The 17938-nt window shown below is 46.1% G+C and overlaps 1 protein-coding gene across 1 annotated transcript in view; it reads left to right on the top strand.

Moving 5' to 3' along the window:
• dnah6 (dynein, axonemal, heavy chain 6) overlaps positions 1–17938 on the top strand; it is a gene marked incomplete at both ends in the record, with an annotated part of 372041 nt that overhangs the window by 53986 nt on the left and 300117 nt on the right. Inside the window, 6 exon segments of the mRNA XM_084318285.1 lie at positions 1597–1722; positions 5855–6010; positions 7102–7263; positions 14743–14880; positions 16575–16742; positions 17153–17301. Coding sequence (XP_084174411.1) covers positions 1597–1722; positions 5855–6010; positions 7102–7263; positions 14743–14880; positions 16575–16742; positions 17153–17301 — 899 coding nt within the window.

Raw genomic sequence — 17938 nt, 5'->3', positions numbered from 1 at the left:
AAAAATCATCATGCGATTAAATGCATACAGTTTTAATTCTTTCTGTAGTTAATTAATCGAAATTAATGCGATAAAGTCCCAGCCCTAATTACAACACAACACCACTTAACAATCACAGCAAAACACAAGGCCACTTAACAATTACAGCACAACACAACACTATCACTTACTGTAACAATCACAGCACAACACAACACAAGACCACTTAACAATCCACAGCACAACACAACACAAGACCACTTACTGTAACAATCACAGCACAACACAACACAATACCACTTAACAATCACAGCACAACACAATACCACTTAACAATCACAGCACAACACAACACAAGACCACTTAACTCATTCAGCGCCAATCACGGAAAAAGTCGGGTTAACTCGCCATGCGTTGAGCGCCAATCACGAGAAATCTCTGGTTTTAATCGTTGTTTCTTTTATTAGCTATATCCATTAATGTTTCATCCATCCAGCCTGATGTTATCATTGGGAATGGGTCTGAGCTCGCAAAGGGCAAATACAGCCGCCTATGCCTTCAAGCCGGTATTGCACTCCATTTGAAACAATGTTGTTTGTTTTCTGGGCCAAGCTGAGCCGTGCGGGCGGGGTTTAAATACTCCGGCGAGGCAAGCACTTACAACGATGCATCTACGAGGCTGCCCCCCCCCCCCCCCCCCTCGTTCATATGCAATGCCGGACCTCTGCGACCAGTACTTGGAATGGCGATCAGATAATTGGATAATTTTTTTTGCATTACATCAGAGACAAGGTAAGGACACTATATATCCAATCATGCGTTGATCTGATATTATGTTCTCCCGCGATCGAAGCTGTCTGTGTGGACTATGTGTGTGCTGTTTACTGTTGGTGGCGGTGGAGGGGGGGGGGAGCGCCCCGCTACAAGCCCCATTTCATGGGTGCATGAGGAAGGATAATAATTATAATCTAGCATTGATTTCAGGAAGATTTGATAATCAGGCGAAAAATGACAACGTGATAACTGGATTTCACCAAAGGGCTATTTTCGCGTCTTTTCCTGGGATTACTAAGAATCACCCAAACTATACTCGTATTCAAAACGGTATAAAACGGAAATGTACGGATGAAAAATCAATCCGTTTATTGCATGTTGACCAGAAGCAACTCACTGACAATCGACAGTGTTATTAGATCCATAGCTATAATATTTCATATATTTTAAGCACTCACAAGTTTGGCAGTCTCCCCATTGACTTACAGCGATGGCGTTCTACCCAGAAGGTAAACAGCGACCCCTGGCGCTGAATGAGTTTTAACAATCACAGCACAACAACAATAAGACCACAAAAAACAAAAGGACTTTCACAGAGATATGAAATGAAAGAGGTCTCATTGTTGAGTTGTAGTTGTTGAGCCAACCACGTCATATTATAAATCAAAACAGCCCTAACAACAAAATTCATGTCACCTCTGAAAAGTATCACGATATCATGGTCCACAGCACCACCATCATTGTGACCGAAAACAACGCTAACACCATCAGTATCGATTCAGCCATTTTCATGGGATTGACTGTGTATATGTCTGTCTGTCTGTCTTTGTGTGTGTGTTCCAGAGGCTGAATGCCCTGGCGTCCCTGGTGCGAGGCCACCTCCCCGCTCTGCACCGTAACATCATCACAGCCCTCATTACCTGTGACGTCCACGCCAGAGACATAATCACCGACATGGTCCACCATAAGGTACTGTGGTACCACACAACACAGTGGTTCTCAACGGGGGCTCCAGGGACCCCCCATGGCCAGTTCAGGGGGTTCCAGAGGGTCACCAGAATAATGGGGAGCCATTTTAATTTGCGGGCGACAGTGGCTCAGGAGGTAGAGCAGTCATCTGGTAATCCGGATGTTCCCGGTTCGATTCCCACTCCTCCCAGACAGTGTGTCGAAGTGTCCTTGAACAAGACACTTAACCCCTAATTGCTCCCGATGAGCAGCTTGGCACCTTGCATGGTTGCCTCTGCCATCAGTGTGTGAATGTGTGAGTGAATGGGTAAAATGTGAGGAACAAATTGTAAAGCGCTTTGGATAAAAACGCTATATAAATGCAGCCATTTTACCATTTTATTTAATTTCAACCTTCTCGCTTGATTAGAGGTTTTCCCAATGAGAGATCGAGTGACTGTTTTGATGATATAGCGGCACGGTGGTGTAGTGGTTAAACACTGTCGCCACACAGCAAGAAGGTCCAGGGTTCGATTCCCGCTTGGGGACCAGGTTTCCATGATGCCAGTTACCCAGGTGGGGTATCTCCCAGGCCTTTCTGTGTGAAGTTTGCATGTTCTCCCCGTGCTCGCAAGGGTTTCCCCCCCGATAAGATAAACCCAATGGAAAAACATGCACAACAACAAGATCGCTAACGCTGTGGCGTCCTTGACGAAGACGGACAGGAGCACTTGGATTGGTCCCCTGGCGCGGCTCACGTTGCGCCTGTCTGCTCCCGGCTGCCCTTGGGGGGGAAGGACGACGGGATGCTTAATCATTTTAGGCAACCAGCTTGCGCCTAGCCACGCCCCCGCGGCGACGCGGCAGCGGCAGAGCGGAGCACCGCTCTGCCGCGGCATTATGCAGCGCTAATCCCCCCTCTTTTAACATCGACGGTTAGCTCAACTGGTTCGCTGCCTTGCTGTGGATCCTGCGGTGCGTTGGTGACAAGTTCGAATCACTTCAATTTAAAAAAAAAAAAAATGTAACATGCATTCTTTCGCCGGTTAAGTTTAGGCATTCTTTCGGAGTTGGTTATGGCTAGGGTTAAGTTTAGGCATTGTTTCGGAGTTGGTTAAGGTTAGAGTTTGTCTTAGAGCATGGCAATATCCTTTCGGAGTTGGTTAAGGTTAGGGTTCAGTTTAGGCATTGTTTCGGAGTTGGTTAAGGTTAGGGTTAAGTTTAGGCATTGTTTCGGAGTTGGTTAAGGTTAGGGTTAAGTTTAGGCATTGTTTCGGAGTTGGTTAAGGTTAGAGTTTGTCGCAGAGCATGGCAATAGAATGCAGCCTATTTCCGCACTGCCGCTCTCTCGCGCTGCCGCGGTCACATTGGTGTCGTGGCCAATCAGAGAAACGCTGAACACAAGTTGGTTGCCTAAAATGTTGACGCCGACGGGATGGGTTAATCGCAGAGACGAATCGCATACATGCATCACATGCATGCCGATTAATGACCTCTGAGCAGGTCCTAAATTATTTTATTATTATTATTATGATCGTAGCTTTCACTAACTGACAGTATTGACAGTTATGTAATTCCTGACTTAAACACATCTAACAACCAAAATCTTCTCAGGTCAGGGTCCCAGAGACAATCTCACTATGAGGGTTTGCGGCATAATGCATATCAATTGTGGGTCCTTGACATGAAACGGGTCAAGAACCACAGAGTTACAGTATAAGTATTATAGTCTTCAGCTACAGGCATTGTCATCAATCTAGCCTGTCGAAAGGTATATATGACTAAGTTACAACTCCACTCACAGTGGACTTTTGTCTGTTGTGTTCATCTTGATGTAGGCTTATCCCTTCATACTTGGTTTGCAATACTTGTCACTCAATCTCCTTGTCCTTGAATGGCTTGGAATGCATTTGAGGCTTTCTGAGAGATGACAGAATGATTAGATAAGATTCCATTAGATTCAATTTATTGTCATTGCACAAATACAAGTACAGAGTACAACAAATTTAAGTTGGAATCTAACCAGAGTGCAAAGTAGCAGTAAAGTGCTTTGGAGTATACAGTATAACATGTCATTGTGGAGTATATCATCATAACAGGCAGGCACAAAAGTGGCAATTTTTTTTACTTGAACTTGAGGACACTTTTTTTTTTGCAAAGCTTAGCTTTATACTTATAGCACATCCATGAGCCTGGTCTCGTTTGAAAGATAACATTCTGAAGTTACTAATGCAAAAAAGGATAATCACTTTTAGTCCTAATGAAATAGAGTAACGGAGGTTTGAAGTTGAGTTGAACTTGTGTAATCACATTTTTCTTTAGTGATTCCAGATTCCATTATTCCAGCATAGAGGTATGAGCTGGAAAATACAGCTTTAAGTCTTATGTAGTACAGGTCCACATTTAATAAAAATACATCCAGAAATGAGTGCTTGAGAGAGGTTTTAGTAAACCGTGTCCCAATTTTTTTTTTTACCAAAATCCTCCGTAGCGATCCACCACTGTGCGTTCTGAAGTGGTATCATTGGAAGCGGACAATCGTTGGCTACAACGCTGACCAATCATTTTCGCCATCAGCTGTGATTGGTCAGTTCTCGAGCGCATACAGTCCGACATGGTCATTTGACGCGCAGCCTGTAAAAAGACGCTCGCCTGACATAATCGTCATATAACTCGAGAACCGAGGCACGGAATTGGTCGAGTGAGGTGGCGTTCGAACGGCGGCAAATTCAAGTTTCGAACGGTATATTACATGATCGGCGGAAAATGCAGCCATGAGCTGGTAGACACTCGCAAAGCGCCGCTGCGTGCATGGGCATGGCGGCCCGAATTTGGGCTGTTGTGTGGTAAGAGGATATGTGACAAAGCTATGTAAATATGCTAAACTAATTTATGTACAGTATTATTATATACAGTGGTACAAGTAATAAACCAGTCTAGCCAGTGGTTTAACTAATATGAGGTATGGATATATACAGGTATAAATACTAGTGCTGTCAATCGATTAAAATATTTAATCTGATTAATCGCATGATTGTCCATAGTTAACTCACGATTAATCGCAAATTAATCGCATTTCTTTTAATTTTTCATCTACCTTAAACGGATATTTTTCAAGTTTTAATACTCTATCAACATGAGAGTCAACAAATGCTTGCTTTATGCAGCCATTTAACACAAAAGGATGACCCTCATGCATTGCAAATTTGCATCAAATTCAAAACGGAGTGATGCACAAAATAACTTAAAAGAAAATAATCATTTAAAACAATGAATACAGTGTGCATGAAATAATAGGGGAAAGAAAACATTAGGAACTTGTTACATTCACCCACACAAGGGCTGAGGACTCACACCCCCGCCCCCCTCTCTCTTTCTCTCTCTCTCTCTTTCTCTCTCTCTCTCTCTCTCTCTCTCTCTCTCTCTCTCTCTCTCTCTCTCTCTCTCTCTCTCTCTCTCTCTCTCTCTCACACACATACTCTCCCAGCTCTCTTTCTCTCTTGCCCCGTCCTCATCTCTCTCACCCCCCCTCTCTCTCTCTCCTCTCTCTCACACACACACACACACACACACACACACACACACACACACACACACACACACACACACACACACACACACACACACACACACACACACACACACACACACCTACACACATACACACATACACACACACACACACACACAGAATGGGGGACCCTGATGTAAACAAGACGAAAGTCTTTCTCTGGTCTGCATCCCCTTAACAATTGTATGTATTGAGCTGTACTGTACTGTACCCATTCTGCAATCTGTTAATAAACTTTTCAATCAATCAATCAATCAATCAATCAATCAATCAATCAATCAATCAATCAATCAAACACACTTTGAGTCAGAAACAAACAGTATCAATGGGCCTCATAATTCAACAATACTCTCTTATTATTTTTCTTATATTCTTGCTTACCGGTCTGTTAAGAGAACAATAAGAAAAGCCACCGCCACATTCATCAAGCCGTTCTTAACGTCTTAACTTTAGGAGAGAGTAGCTCATGTTCAAAAAATTCGAATGTTGTTGCCATTCGCCAAAGACATTAGACGTTGAGTACTTTCTTGGGATATATCACATTCACAGTAACTTTTTTACAGTAATTTTGTTGTTTTTCAGGTGGACTCCAGCTCCAGCTTTGAGTGGCAGAGACAACTGCGTTACTACTGGGACCTGGAGCTGGATAACTGTGTTGCCTGTATGGCTCTGTCAACATATGAATATGGATATGAATACCTGGGAGCCTGCCCCAGACTGGTCATCACTCCACTCACTGTAATATAACACAGACACACACAACACACCTATACTCACTCACTCACTCACTCACTCACTCACTCACTCACTCACTCACTCACTCACTCACTCACTCACTCACTCACTCACTCACTCACTCACTCACTCACTCACTCACTCACTCACTCACTCACTCACTCACTCACTCACTCACTCACTCACTCACTCACAACTCTCACTTGTAAATAACATAATATGTATTATGTTAATATTATTTACAAGTTATTTAACATATATTTTAAGACTAACATATACATGCAAGTAGATTATTTTGTATTCATGTGCTCTTGTTTACTAATGGATTACTCCACCAATCCATTTATCTATATCTATCTATCCTTTCTATATATCCTTTATATCTATCTATCTGCCCTTTCTATCTATATATATATCCTTTCTATATATCCTGTATATCTATCTATCTGCCCTTTCTATCTATCTATCTATCTATCTATCTATCTATCTATCTATCTATCTATCTATCTATCTATCTATCTATCTATCTATCTATCTATCTATCTATCTATCTATCTATCTATCTATCTATCTATCTATCTATCTATCTATCTATCTATCTATCTATCTATCTATCTATCTATCTATCTATCTATCTATCTATCTATCTATCTATCTATCTATCTATCTATCTATCTATCTATCTATCTATCTATCTATCTATCTATCTATCTATCTATCTATCTATCTATCTATCTATCTATCTATCTATCTATCTATCTATCTATCTATCTATCCTTTCTATCCATCCATCCATCCGTCCATTTGTACATCTGTCCATATATCCATCCATCCATCCACTAATCATTCCTTCCTTCCCTCCCTCACACCATCTGTGTGTGTACGTGTGTGTGTGTGTGTGTGTGTGTGTGTGTGTGTGTGTGTGTGTGTGTGTGTGTGTGTGTGTGTGTGTGTGTGTGTGTGTGTGTGTGTGTGTGTGTGTGTGTGTGTGTGTGTGTGTGTGTGTGTGTGTGTGTGTGTGTGTGTGTGTGTGTGTGTGTGTGTGTGTGTGTGTGTGTGTGTGTGTGTGTGTGTGTGTGTGTGTGTGTGTTTAGGACCGTTGCTACCTGTGTCTGATGGGGGCCTTGCAGCTGGACCTGGGTGGGGCCCCAGCAGGCCCAGCAGGGACTGGGAAGACTGAAACCACTAAAGATATGGCTAAAGCCCTGGCTATACAGTGTGTAGTCTTCAACTGTTCTGATGGACTGGACTATAAGGTACTGACCTCCATAGTACAAGTTGTCACTCTATTCTCTCTCTAAGGCTGTGCATGCTGTTACATATTTTGCTTCCAATAATTGACACCTCTCATTCTCTCCCAGCAATAGTGGTACTTTTTTGGTTTCTGAAAGGGTGCTGAAATGTGAAATATTACTGCCAATTTTGGGTAATATGTTTCTCTTATTTGAACATATTTTGTACATGAGGGACGGAAGTCCATTGGTGTTGGACTATGGTATGCAGTTATAATGCTAGTAGATCCAGAGTGTCTGATTGAGGGGAGTAGTGGTTATAGAGGAAGCTTGGTATTTCAATGAGCTCTGGGCTGCTCTGTTTAAACACAGCCACAGTTTGTATGCTCTTTTCCTAATCTGTATATGAAGAGGGAACAGCCCCAATTCTGCCCTACATGCATTGGTTGGAGTGTTCCTGTGGACATTGAGGATCTTATTGGCATTTTCTCTATTGGGTTTGTGTCCCACAAATCCTAACTTGGATGTTTGTTCCTCCAAATTTAGTTTTAATTGGGATCTGGCTTTCTTCTGAAATATCATAACTGAGGTATTTTCTAAATTGACTGTCAATGCCCAGTTTTGACAGTAGTGTTCTAACAGGGCTAGGCTTTGTTGTAGTCCCTCTTTAGAAGGTAATCAGCAAAAAAGCAATAGTTTCACCTTCTCACTGTTTAAAGTATAAGTCATGGGCTCTGGGACTGTTCAATTGATGTAGACAATTATTATTTCTATACTGTATGTTAAACACATTTGGACATAGACTACAACCATGTCTTACTCCCTGAGTAAAACATCCTGCTGGAAAAAATCATGTTATCTTTTCGCCAAACTTGACACAGCATTTGCTGTCTGTGTACATTGGCTTTATGTTGTCATACATTGACCCCCAATCCCTATTTGAAGAAGTTTAAGAATCTCTCTCTCTATCTCTCTCTCTCTCTCTCTCTCTCTCTCTCTCTCTCTCTCTCTCTCTCTCTCTCTCTCTCTCTCTCTCTCTCTCTCTCTCTCTCTCTCTCTCTCTCTCTCTCTCTCTCTCTCTCTCTCTCTCTCTCTCTCTATATCTACTATCTATATCTATCTATCTATCTATTTCTCTGTATATCTCTCTATGTCTCTCTGACTATATCTATATATCTCTGTCTCTCTCTCTATGTCTATCTATTTCTCTCTCTCTCTGTGTCTCTAGCTCTCTCTCCCTCTCTCTGTCTATCTCTCTCACTCTTGTGCTCTCATCTTTACTGTTCTGACCTTCAATCTTTCATTCATGTCCATTCATTCATTCATTCATTCATTCATTCATTCATTTATTTGTTCATTCATTCATTCATTCATTTATTAACCTTGTCACATGTTCAGTCTTTTGTGTGTTAGGTTGTCCGGGCTGTCCTTCCTTCCTTCCTCCCTTCCTTCCTTCTGTTATTTGTGGCTTTAATTTTCCTCATGATCACTGTCCTAACTGTACCTGTCAGATGATGCCACTAGGTGGCACTGTAACCACAGCAGTCAGACCATATGGTCCGGCATAGGTCCCTGCTAGTGAGTTTCTATGTATAATCTGACAGATTAACACACACTCATTTTTATGATTATGCTACAATATGATACAATATATTTTATCATCCATTTTCATGGACATTTATGTGAGATCAGCATATAAATAACATGGCACATAGCACAAAGCACACACACAAAAATATTAATCGATATAAAAGAGGAATGTAGGGAAAAAGAGGGTTGGGGCAGAGAGACAGACAGACAGGGATACAGAGAGAGAGGAGGATAAGGTGCAATGTAATCTTGTTATTGTCTTTTAGTTTAGCAATTGTTCAGCAGTCTGATGGCTGATGGAACACAGCTGGCCTGGCTTCTGTTATTGCTGAACCGTGGGACTGTAACAGTGGTTTGTAGTGCAGAGGCAGAAGCTGGTTTCAGGTGCAAAAATAATCTTGATTTATCTAGGAAGGCATACACAAAAAGTAAACAAAATGAGACGGAACACATCAAAGTTCAGATACACACAAGCAGGCAGGTAGCAGGACGGGCAGGCAGCAGGACGGGCAGCAGGACGGGCAGCAGGCAGGCAGCAGGACGGGCAGCAGGACAGGCAGCAGGCAGGCAGCAGGACAGGCAGCAGGCAGGCAGCAGGCAGGCAGCAGGACAGGCAGCAGGACAAGCAGCAGGCAGGCAGCAGGCAGGCAGCAGGCAGGCAGCAGTCAGGCAGCAGGACAGGCAGCAGGCAGGCAGCAGGCAGGCAGGCAGCAGGACAAGCAGCAGGCAGGCAACAGGACAGGCAACAGGCAGGCAACAGGACAGGCAACAGGCAGGCAGCAGGACAGGCAGCAGGCAGGCAGCAGGCAGGCAGCAGGACAAGCAGCAGGCAGGCAGCAGGCAGGCAGCAGGCAGGCAGCAGGCAGGCAGCAGGCAGGCAGCAGGACAAGCAGCAGGCAGGCATCAGGCAGGCAGCAGGCAGGCAACAGCACAGGCAGCAGGCAGGCAGCAGGACAGGCAGCAGGCAGGCAACAGGCAGGCAACAGACAGGCAGCAGGCAGGCAGCAGGCAGGCAGCAGGACAGGCAGCAGGCAGGCAGCAGGACAGGCAGCAGGCAGGCAACAGGCAGGCAGCAGGACAGGCAACAGGACAGGCAACAGGCAGGCAACAGGGCATGCAGCAGGCAGGCAGCAGGACAGGCAGCAGGACAGGCAGCAGGCAGGCAGCAGGACAGGCAACAGGACAGGCAGCAGGACGGGCAGCAGGACGGGCAGCAGGACAGGCAGCAGGCAGGCAGCAGGACAGGCAGCAGGCAGGCAGCAGGACAGGCAGCAGGCAGGCAGCAGGACAGGCAGCAGGACAGGCAGCAGGCAGGCAGCAGGCAGGCAGCAGGCAGCAGGACAGGCAGCAGGACAGGCAGCAGGCAGGCAGCAGGACAGGCAGCAGGCAGGCAGCAGGCAGGCAGCAGGCAGGCAGCAGGACAGGCAGCAGGCAGGCAGCAGGCAGGCAGCAGGCAGGCAGCAGGACAGGCAGCAGGACAGGCAACAGGACAGGCAGCAGGCAGGCAGCAGGACAGGCAACAGGCAGGCAACAGGACAGGCAACAGGCAGGCAGCAGGACAGGCAGCAGGCAGGCAGCAGGCAGGCAGCAGGACAAGCAGCAGGCAGGCATCAGGCAGGCAGCAGGCAGGCAGCAGGACAGGCAGCAGGACAGGCAGCAGGACAGGCAACAGGCAGGCAACAGGCAGGCAGCAGGACAAGCAGCAGGCAGGCAACAGGCAGGCAGCAGGACAGGCAACAGGACAGGCAGCAGGACAGGCAGCAAGCAGGCAGCAGGACAAGCAGCAGGCAGGCATCAGGCAGGCAGCAGGCAGGCAGCAGGACAGGCATCAGGCAGGCAGCAGGACAGGCAGCAGGACAGGCAACAGGCAGGCAGCAGGACAGGCAACAGGCAGGCATCAGGCAGGCAGCAGGACAGGCAGCAGGACAGGCAGCAGGACAGGCAGCAGGCAGGCAGCAGGCAGGCAGCAGGCAGGCAGCAGGACAGGCAGCAGGCAGGCAGCAGGCAGGCAACAGGCAGGCAACAGGCAGGCAACAGACAGGCAACAGGCAGGCAGCAGGCAGGCAGGCAACAGGACATGCAGCAGGCAGGCAGCAGGCAGGCAGCAGACAGGCAACAGGACAGGCAGCAGGCAGGCAACAGGCAGGCAACAGGCAGGCAGCAGGCAGGCAGCAGGATAGGCAGCAGACAGGCAACAGGACAGGCAGCAGGACAGGCAACAGGCAGGCAACAGACAGGCAACAGGACATGCAGCAGACAGGCAACAGGACATGCAACAGGCAGGCAACAGGACAGGCAACATGCAGGCAACAGGCAGGCAGCAGGACATGCAGCAGGCAGGCAACAGGCAGGCAACATGACAGGCAGCAGGCAGGCAACAAGCAGGCAGCAGGACAGGCAACAGGCAGGCAGCAGGCAGGCAGCAGGACAGGCAGCAGGACAGGCAGCAGGACAGGCAGCAGGACAGGCAGCAGGCAGGCAACAGACAGGCAACAGGCAGGCAGCAGGCAGGCAGCAGGCAGGCAGCAGGCAGGCAACAGGCAGGCAGCAGGACAGGCAACAGGCAGGCAGCAGGCAGGCAGCAGGCAGGCAGCAGGCAGGCAGCAGGACAGGCAGCAGGACAGGCAGCAGGCAGGCAGCCGGACAGGCAGCAGGACAGGCAGCAGGCAGGCAGCCGGACAGGCAGCAGGACAGTCAGCAGGACAGGCAGCAGGACAGTCAGCCGGACAGGCAGCCGGACAGGCATCAGGACAGTCAGCAGGACAGGCAGCAGGCAGGCAGCCGGACAGGCAGCAGGACAGGCAGCAGGCAGGCAGCAGACAGGCAACAGGACAGGCAGCAGGCAGGCAGCAGGACAGGCAGGTAGCAGGACAGGCAGGCAGCAGACAGGCAACAGGACAGGCAGGCAGCAGGACATGCAGCAGGACAGGCAGCAGGACAAGCAGGTAGCAGGACAGGCAGGCAACAGGACAGGCAGGTAGCAGGACAGGCAGGCAACAGGCAACAGGACAGGCAGGTACCAGGACATGCAGCAGGACAGGCAGCAGGACAAGCAGGTAGCAGGACAGGCAGGCAACAGGACAGGCAGGTAGCAGGACAGGCAGGCAACAGGCAGGCAGCAGGCAGGCAGCAGGACAAGCAGGTAGCAGGACAGGCAGGCAACAGGACAAGCAGGTAGCAGGACAGGCAGGCAACAGGACAGGCAGGTAGCAGGACAGGCAGGCAACAGGCAACAGGACAGGCAGGTAGCAGGACAGGCAGGCAACAGGACAGGCAGGCAACAGGACAGGCAGGTAGCAGGCAACAGGCAACAGGACAAGCAGGTAACAGGACAGGCAGGCAACAGGACAGGCAGGTAGCAGGACAGGCAGGCAACAGGCAGGCAGCAGGCAGGCAGCAGGACATGCAGCAGACAGGCAACAGGACAGGCAGGTAGCAGGACAGGCAGGCAGCAGACAGGCAACAGGACAGGCAAGTAGCAGGACAGGCAGGCTCCTGTCTCGCCTCGGGCCACGGCATTCAGAATGTGGCAGTTTGCATCTGATATTGCAGTACACGTTAATGGAGTGATATACAGTAGCTTACGGTTGAGAAATGGATCTGGATCTGGAGAGGGTGCTCTGATGTGTATGTGGGTGCAATCTACTGCACCAATGACATTTGGGAATCCAGTGATGTCAAAACGCATTCTTGATTTATATCTGTTGATTGGCTATATACGGAAACAATATGTACTGTGGTAGTATGGATGTTATAGCTTTCCGCACTCTCGGAAGCGTGCAACTTAAAGCAGGCTGGGAAATACCTGACCTGTCACCTATCTCTCTCTGAAAGGTCCATGTGGCTAAAACCCAGAGTGTGCTCAGAACTTGTAAGTGTGGAGGGACAGGATTTAACCGGCGCGTGTTGTGTCTGGTTGAGGCTCCAGAGTATTTCATACACCTTAAAGGACCACTCTTGGCAAACTGAAACTGCTAATCAGCCACTCATCTGGCTCTGCAAATAGATCTAGACTATCTCTATTATGCGTTCTATGCGTATATATAAGCTCAGTTTCTCAGTCCTAAGAATGTTGTTCTCCATACCAAGCCAGGAAAAAAAGGTCAAGACACTCTCTGATGTGGCATGTGTGGATTCCAGGTTTTCTAGACATATTTCTCACTACAGTATGTTTAAAGGGGAACTATCTTATAAATGGCCTTTTTGAGTGTTTAGCATTGTTTCCTAGCTATGTGAACTTATATTAATATGATCTATGTCTCAAAATTCTCATATTGGCGCATTCTTCCAATTCTCCTCACAATATTCACCCTCACTGAACTGAGTCGTTTGAAAATGTGCCTATATGTGATGTCATATAGTCACCGCTGCATGTTAATGTTCAAGAGGCGGCACAGGCCACACAGTGGTTTAGGAGCCCAGGCTCAAAACAGCTCGAGATCTTGAGGTAGAAAAATTCTGTTTTTGAGGACTTGATTAGAAATACAAAACAATGAAAAAAAAAAAAAAAAAATTACAGAGGTGTTCCATAGACTCACAGGAATTGTGTAAAAGTGCCCAAATAGTGAAATAAATAGTAAAATAGTTCCCCTTTAAAGTCAGGGTAAAGTAGAAATACATAGGTGTTTGGAGGTTGTCACACCACCGAGAAATGTGTTATTATTAACCACACAAATTATTAAGATTAAAAACTAGTGCTGTCAGGCGATTAAAAAAATGTATCTAATTAATTACAGGATTTGTAATTAATTAATCTAATTAATGGCATTTTAATCGCATAACCATTTTATGCCTGATATTCTATATTCTATAATCATATTTCAAATTGCATGTGTCCGGATGGCAGAATTCAGTACTGTATCTACAAAACCTTCTGTTTAATCATCTTCCATCTATTAATTTGCTTAGATTTTTCAGGTCTGGTCAATTTGAGCATGGTGTTATTCACAGTCAAAGATAAAAAAAAATGTATTGATATTCTCATTTGGTTCATTACAATTTACTCAAAATAAAATTTTCATTCAATCAATCACCGCGCAGATTGATTGATTGAATGAAAATGTTATCAACAGATTGCAGAATGGGTACAATACAGTACGGCTCAATACACACAATTGTTAAGGGGATGCAGACCAGAGAAAGACTTTCATCTTGTTTACATCAGGGTCCCCCATTTTCAATTCATAATGAATTGTAAGTAAGGGTGCAACTTGCACCGTGCAATCCATTCTTTGTGGATCTAGCCCACAGTATTTCTGACACTGGGAATACATTCCCTGAGATTCATAGATGTCCCTAGAATCAGATACCAAGAACATGCAAATGGACCATATTAAAAAAAAAAAAAAAAGTCTGTAAATGTGTATTCTACATGCTTATGGAATGAATGAGATTAAAAAGAAATATTATAATTATTTTTTTATTTTTTTGTAATTAATTTTGAGTTAATTTTCATAACGCGATAATTTGCTGTGTAATTAATTAATCGAATTAACGCGATAAACTGACAGCCCTATTAAAAACATTACTAACTATTTAATCAAAATCAGCTCATCTGGCTGCTCAGACCATTTATCAGGATTGTGGGAGCATGATCAGATCACGCTTGATTGACAGCTTCCTTTCATCTCTAGTGCCATTTTATTCTTCCATTCAATCACAAAAATATTTAGCTATAAACTATCAAATGGACCCTACTTAACCCAACTTGGTTAGAATGCTTGAGTATTCAGTACCACACAGTGTGTTTGCATGTTTTCACCAACTATTTTCGAACATGTATAATGGGTTTAGCAACACATCTCTGAATTAGTTTTGCCCGGACTCTATGCAAAGCTTCTTCGCTTCCCCTTGCTTGATAAGTTGTTACCTGATATTTAACATTTTAGTAATCAGCATGCTTCTCTTTCACAGATGATGGGGCGGTTCTTCAGTGGTCTGGCCCAATCGGGAGCTTGGTGCTGCTTTGACGAGTTCAACCGCATTGACATCGAGGTTCTGTCTGTCATTGCTCAGCAGCTCATCACCATAAAAAACGCCAAGACTGCAAAGGTACACACAAGCACGCGCACACACACACACCCACACGCACACGCGCACACACACACACACACACACACACACACACACACACACACACACACACACACACACACACACACACACCATTACACATCTACACACACATCTGGGCAGCCATTCAGATAGGTACCGTGCTGTCACCCTTCTTGTTTACGCTAGGTAACATCAACGCAAGAGACACTAACAAATCTGAACTGAAGCTGGTGAGGAAGGCTAGCTCCGTAGTGGGAGTCAAACTGGTCAAACTAGAGGTGGTGGCTGAGAGGTGGAGGAGACTGGAAAACTCCTCCCACTTCCTCTATGAGGAGGAGCACAGTCAGCCATAGACATATCCCCTCCACGACACACCCCAAACCGCCTCGGCCAGTCCTGTAGCCATCATCAGGCATGGACTGCTTGCCAATGGCTGGAGAGCTAATGGCTGGTGAACTTGGTGAACCTTTACTACTGACTGATTGAATACTGCCATGCACTGCCATGCACTACAGTCCTTCTACTCAGGAGCTGTAGAGAGCATCCTGACCGGAAACATCACTGCCTGGTATGGAAACAGCACGGCACAGGACAAGAAGGCCCTACAGAAAGTGGTGCGCTCAGCCGAGCGTACCACGGGTATTGCACTACCCCCCCTGCAGGTTCTATACAACAAGAGGTGCAAATCCAGAGCCTGCAGGATAATGAAAGACCCTCACCACCCCAATAACAGCCTGTTTCAGCTGCTGAGGTCAGGCAGACGCCTGCAAATCTCAGCTACTAGGACAGAGCGGTTTAGGCTCAGCTTCTTCCCCCAGGCCATCAGAGCCATGAACAATGTACATTGAGTGCTCAGAACATTGAACTGTCCACACACAAGCACACATGAACACACACACGACACGCACACTGTGCACGCTCACACACGAGCAGCCACTTAACACTTTAACATGAGCGGGCACACACTCATGTCGCACACACGCACACTTATGGCCAAAGGAAAGGTCACTTTAAATTAGAATAACAGGAACAGTGTATTGCACTACCAAAGCTAATAGCATGTCACACATGCGCTGTAAATAACTATGTACAGATATCGAGATGTCACTCCATGTTACCTGCTATCTGTTACTGCACAATGTTGTTTCTTCTTTTGATTCTATTATATGTACCACTGTATTGCACATCGTTGCGGGCAAGACCACCCGCATTTCATTGTATACCTGTATGCCGTGACAATTAAAACTCTTGACTTGACTTGACTTGACTTGTTTACTACTGCTATCACTATTACCACTAATATAATCTAACCACCATTATTACTTTGTTCTATGTTCTATATTCTGTTATTATTATTACCTTTTGTCCCTGTACCCCCCCCCCCCCCCCCATGCTGCTATGACACCGCTTTTCCGCATGGGGATTAATAAAGGAACACTTGACTTGACTTCATATATGGGTTCATTTTACAAGGACATACTCAATGTATTGCAAGCAACTGCCCATTGTGTTGTATCACAGTAATTAGCCAATGGCAGTGTTAGATACCCGTCCTTAGAGCAGGTTGGTACATATAAATGGGGGATTAAGTTGCTCATAGGCACTTCAGCAGTATTGGCACTGTTAGTGCAAGGGATCAAACTTGACCCGCCGACCTCTCCTCACCCCCTGTTAACCTCTGTGTTCCCCAGCTGCCCAGGTTCATGTTCGAGGGTCGGGAGATAAAGCTGGTGATGTCCTGCGCTGCCTTCATCACCATGAACCCGGGCTACGCTGGCAGGACCGAACTACCCGACAACCTCAAGGCGCTCTTCAGACCCATATCCATGATGGTGCCCAACTACGCTCTCATCGCTGAGGTAACCTGCTGCGTGTGTGTTGTAGAGGTGGAACGATCTCAATACAGAACTGAACATTTGAAAATGTTTACATTCAATGCAGTGTATCAATGATTCTCTCTTGTTTTCATCCCTCTGTCTTGTTTTTTTTTCTATCTCTCAGTTTACGAGGTGGCACGTCATGGTTACTGCTATTAGCATAATGTTTAAGGCTAATTTTCCTTGGTTACGACGATGTTTCGGTCCCCCTGGCCCGGAGCTTCGTAAACAATGTAGATGAGCTCGGTCCTGGATCTTCCTTTCTCAAGACTGAAGTGATACTGTCCAACGCACCTGCATCTGATATCTTCCTTTTTAATTTTTTTGCTTTTTGGAATTCCTACCCTTATTTCTCTTTCCCCCTCCATCCATCCATCTATCCCTCTCTCTAGGTGAGTCTGTACTCAGAGGGTTTTGTGGACAGTAAGACTCTGGCCAGGAAGATGACCCAGATGTACAAGCTGTGTTCTGAGCAGCTCTCCCAGCAGGACCACTACGACTTTGGCATGAGGGCCGTCAAGTCTGTGTTGGTCATGGCCGGGTCAGTCAGTCAGACACACACACACACACACACACACACACACACACACACACACACACACACACACACACACACACACACACACACACACACACACACACACACACACACACACACACACACACACACACACACACACACACACACACACACACACACACACACACACACACACACACACACACACACACACACACACACACACACACACACACACACACACACACACACACACACACACACACACACACACACACACACACACACACAAACAAAAATGACAAACGTATTGTCACATAAAGAATAGCTAGAGTGCAGAACCTTAACAAAAGATCCTTATATGAGATTAAGAATGAGTTTAATTTCTTTGTTTTACTGTCCTGTCTAGGAGGACATGCGGTCGTACTTTTTAGTAAAATATTCTCCATTTATGTTGATTTCTTTGAGCGAGATGTATATGATGTGACAGACTCGGGGGTGTTCTGAGTTGTCACTAGATTGGATTTACCAAAATACACACAGCACACAACAGAAGCAAGTTTAACAGCAGTTTTAATGTTGTTTAGGGGGAAAGGAGGGGTTAGTGTGATCGTCATCCAGTCCGTAATCCTAGAGAAGCGTCTTGGTTCATTAGTGG

Source organism: Notolepis coatsorum, assembly GCF_963971535.1.
Source record: "Notolepis coatsorum genome assembly, chromosome: 7".
In the NCBI taxonomy this organism is placed as follows: Eukaryota; Metazoa; Chordata; class Actinopteri; order Aulopiformes; family Paralepididae; genus Notolepis; species Notolepis coatsorum.
Note: the sequence above shows the minus strand (reverse complement) of the source record. Positions and strands in the feature narration are given on the sequence as shown.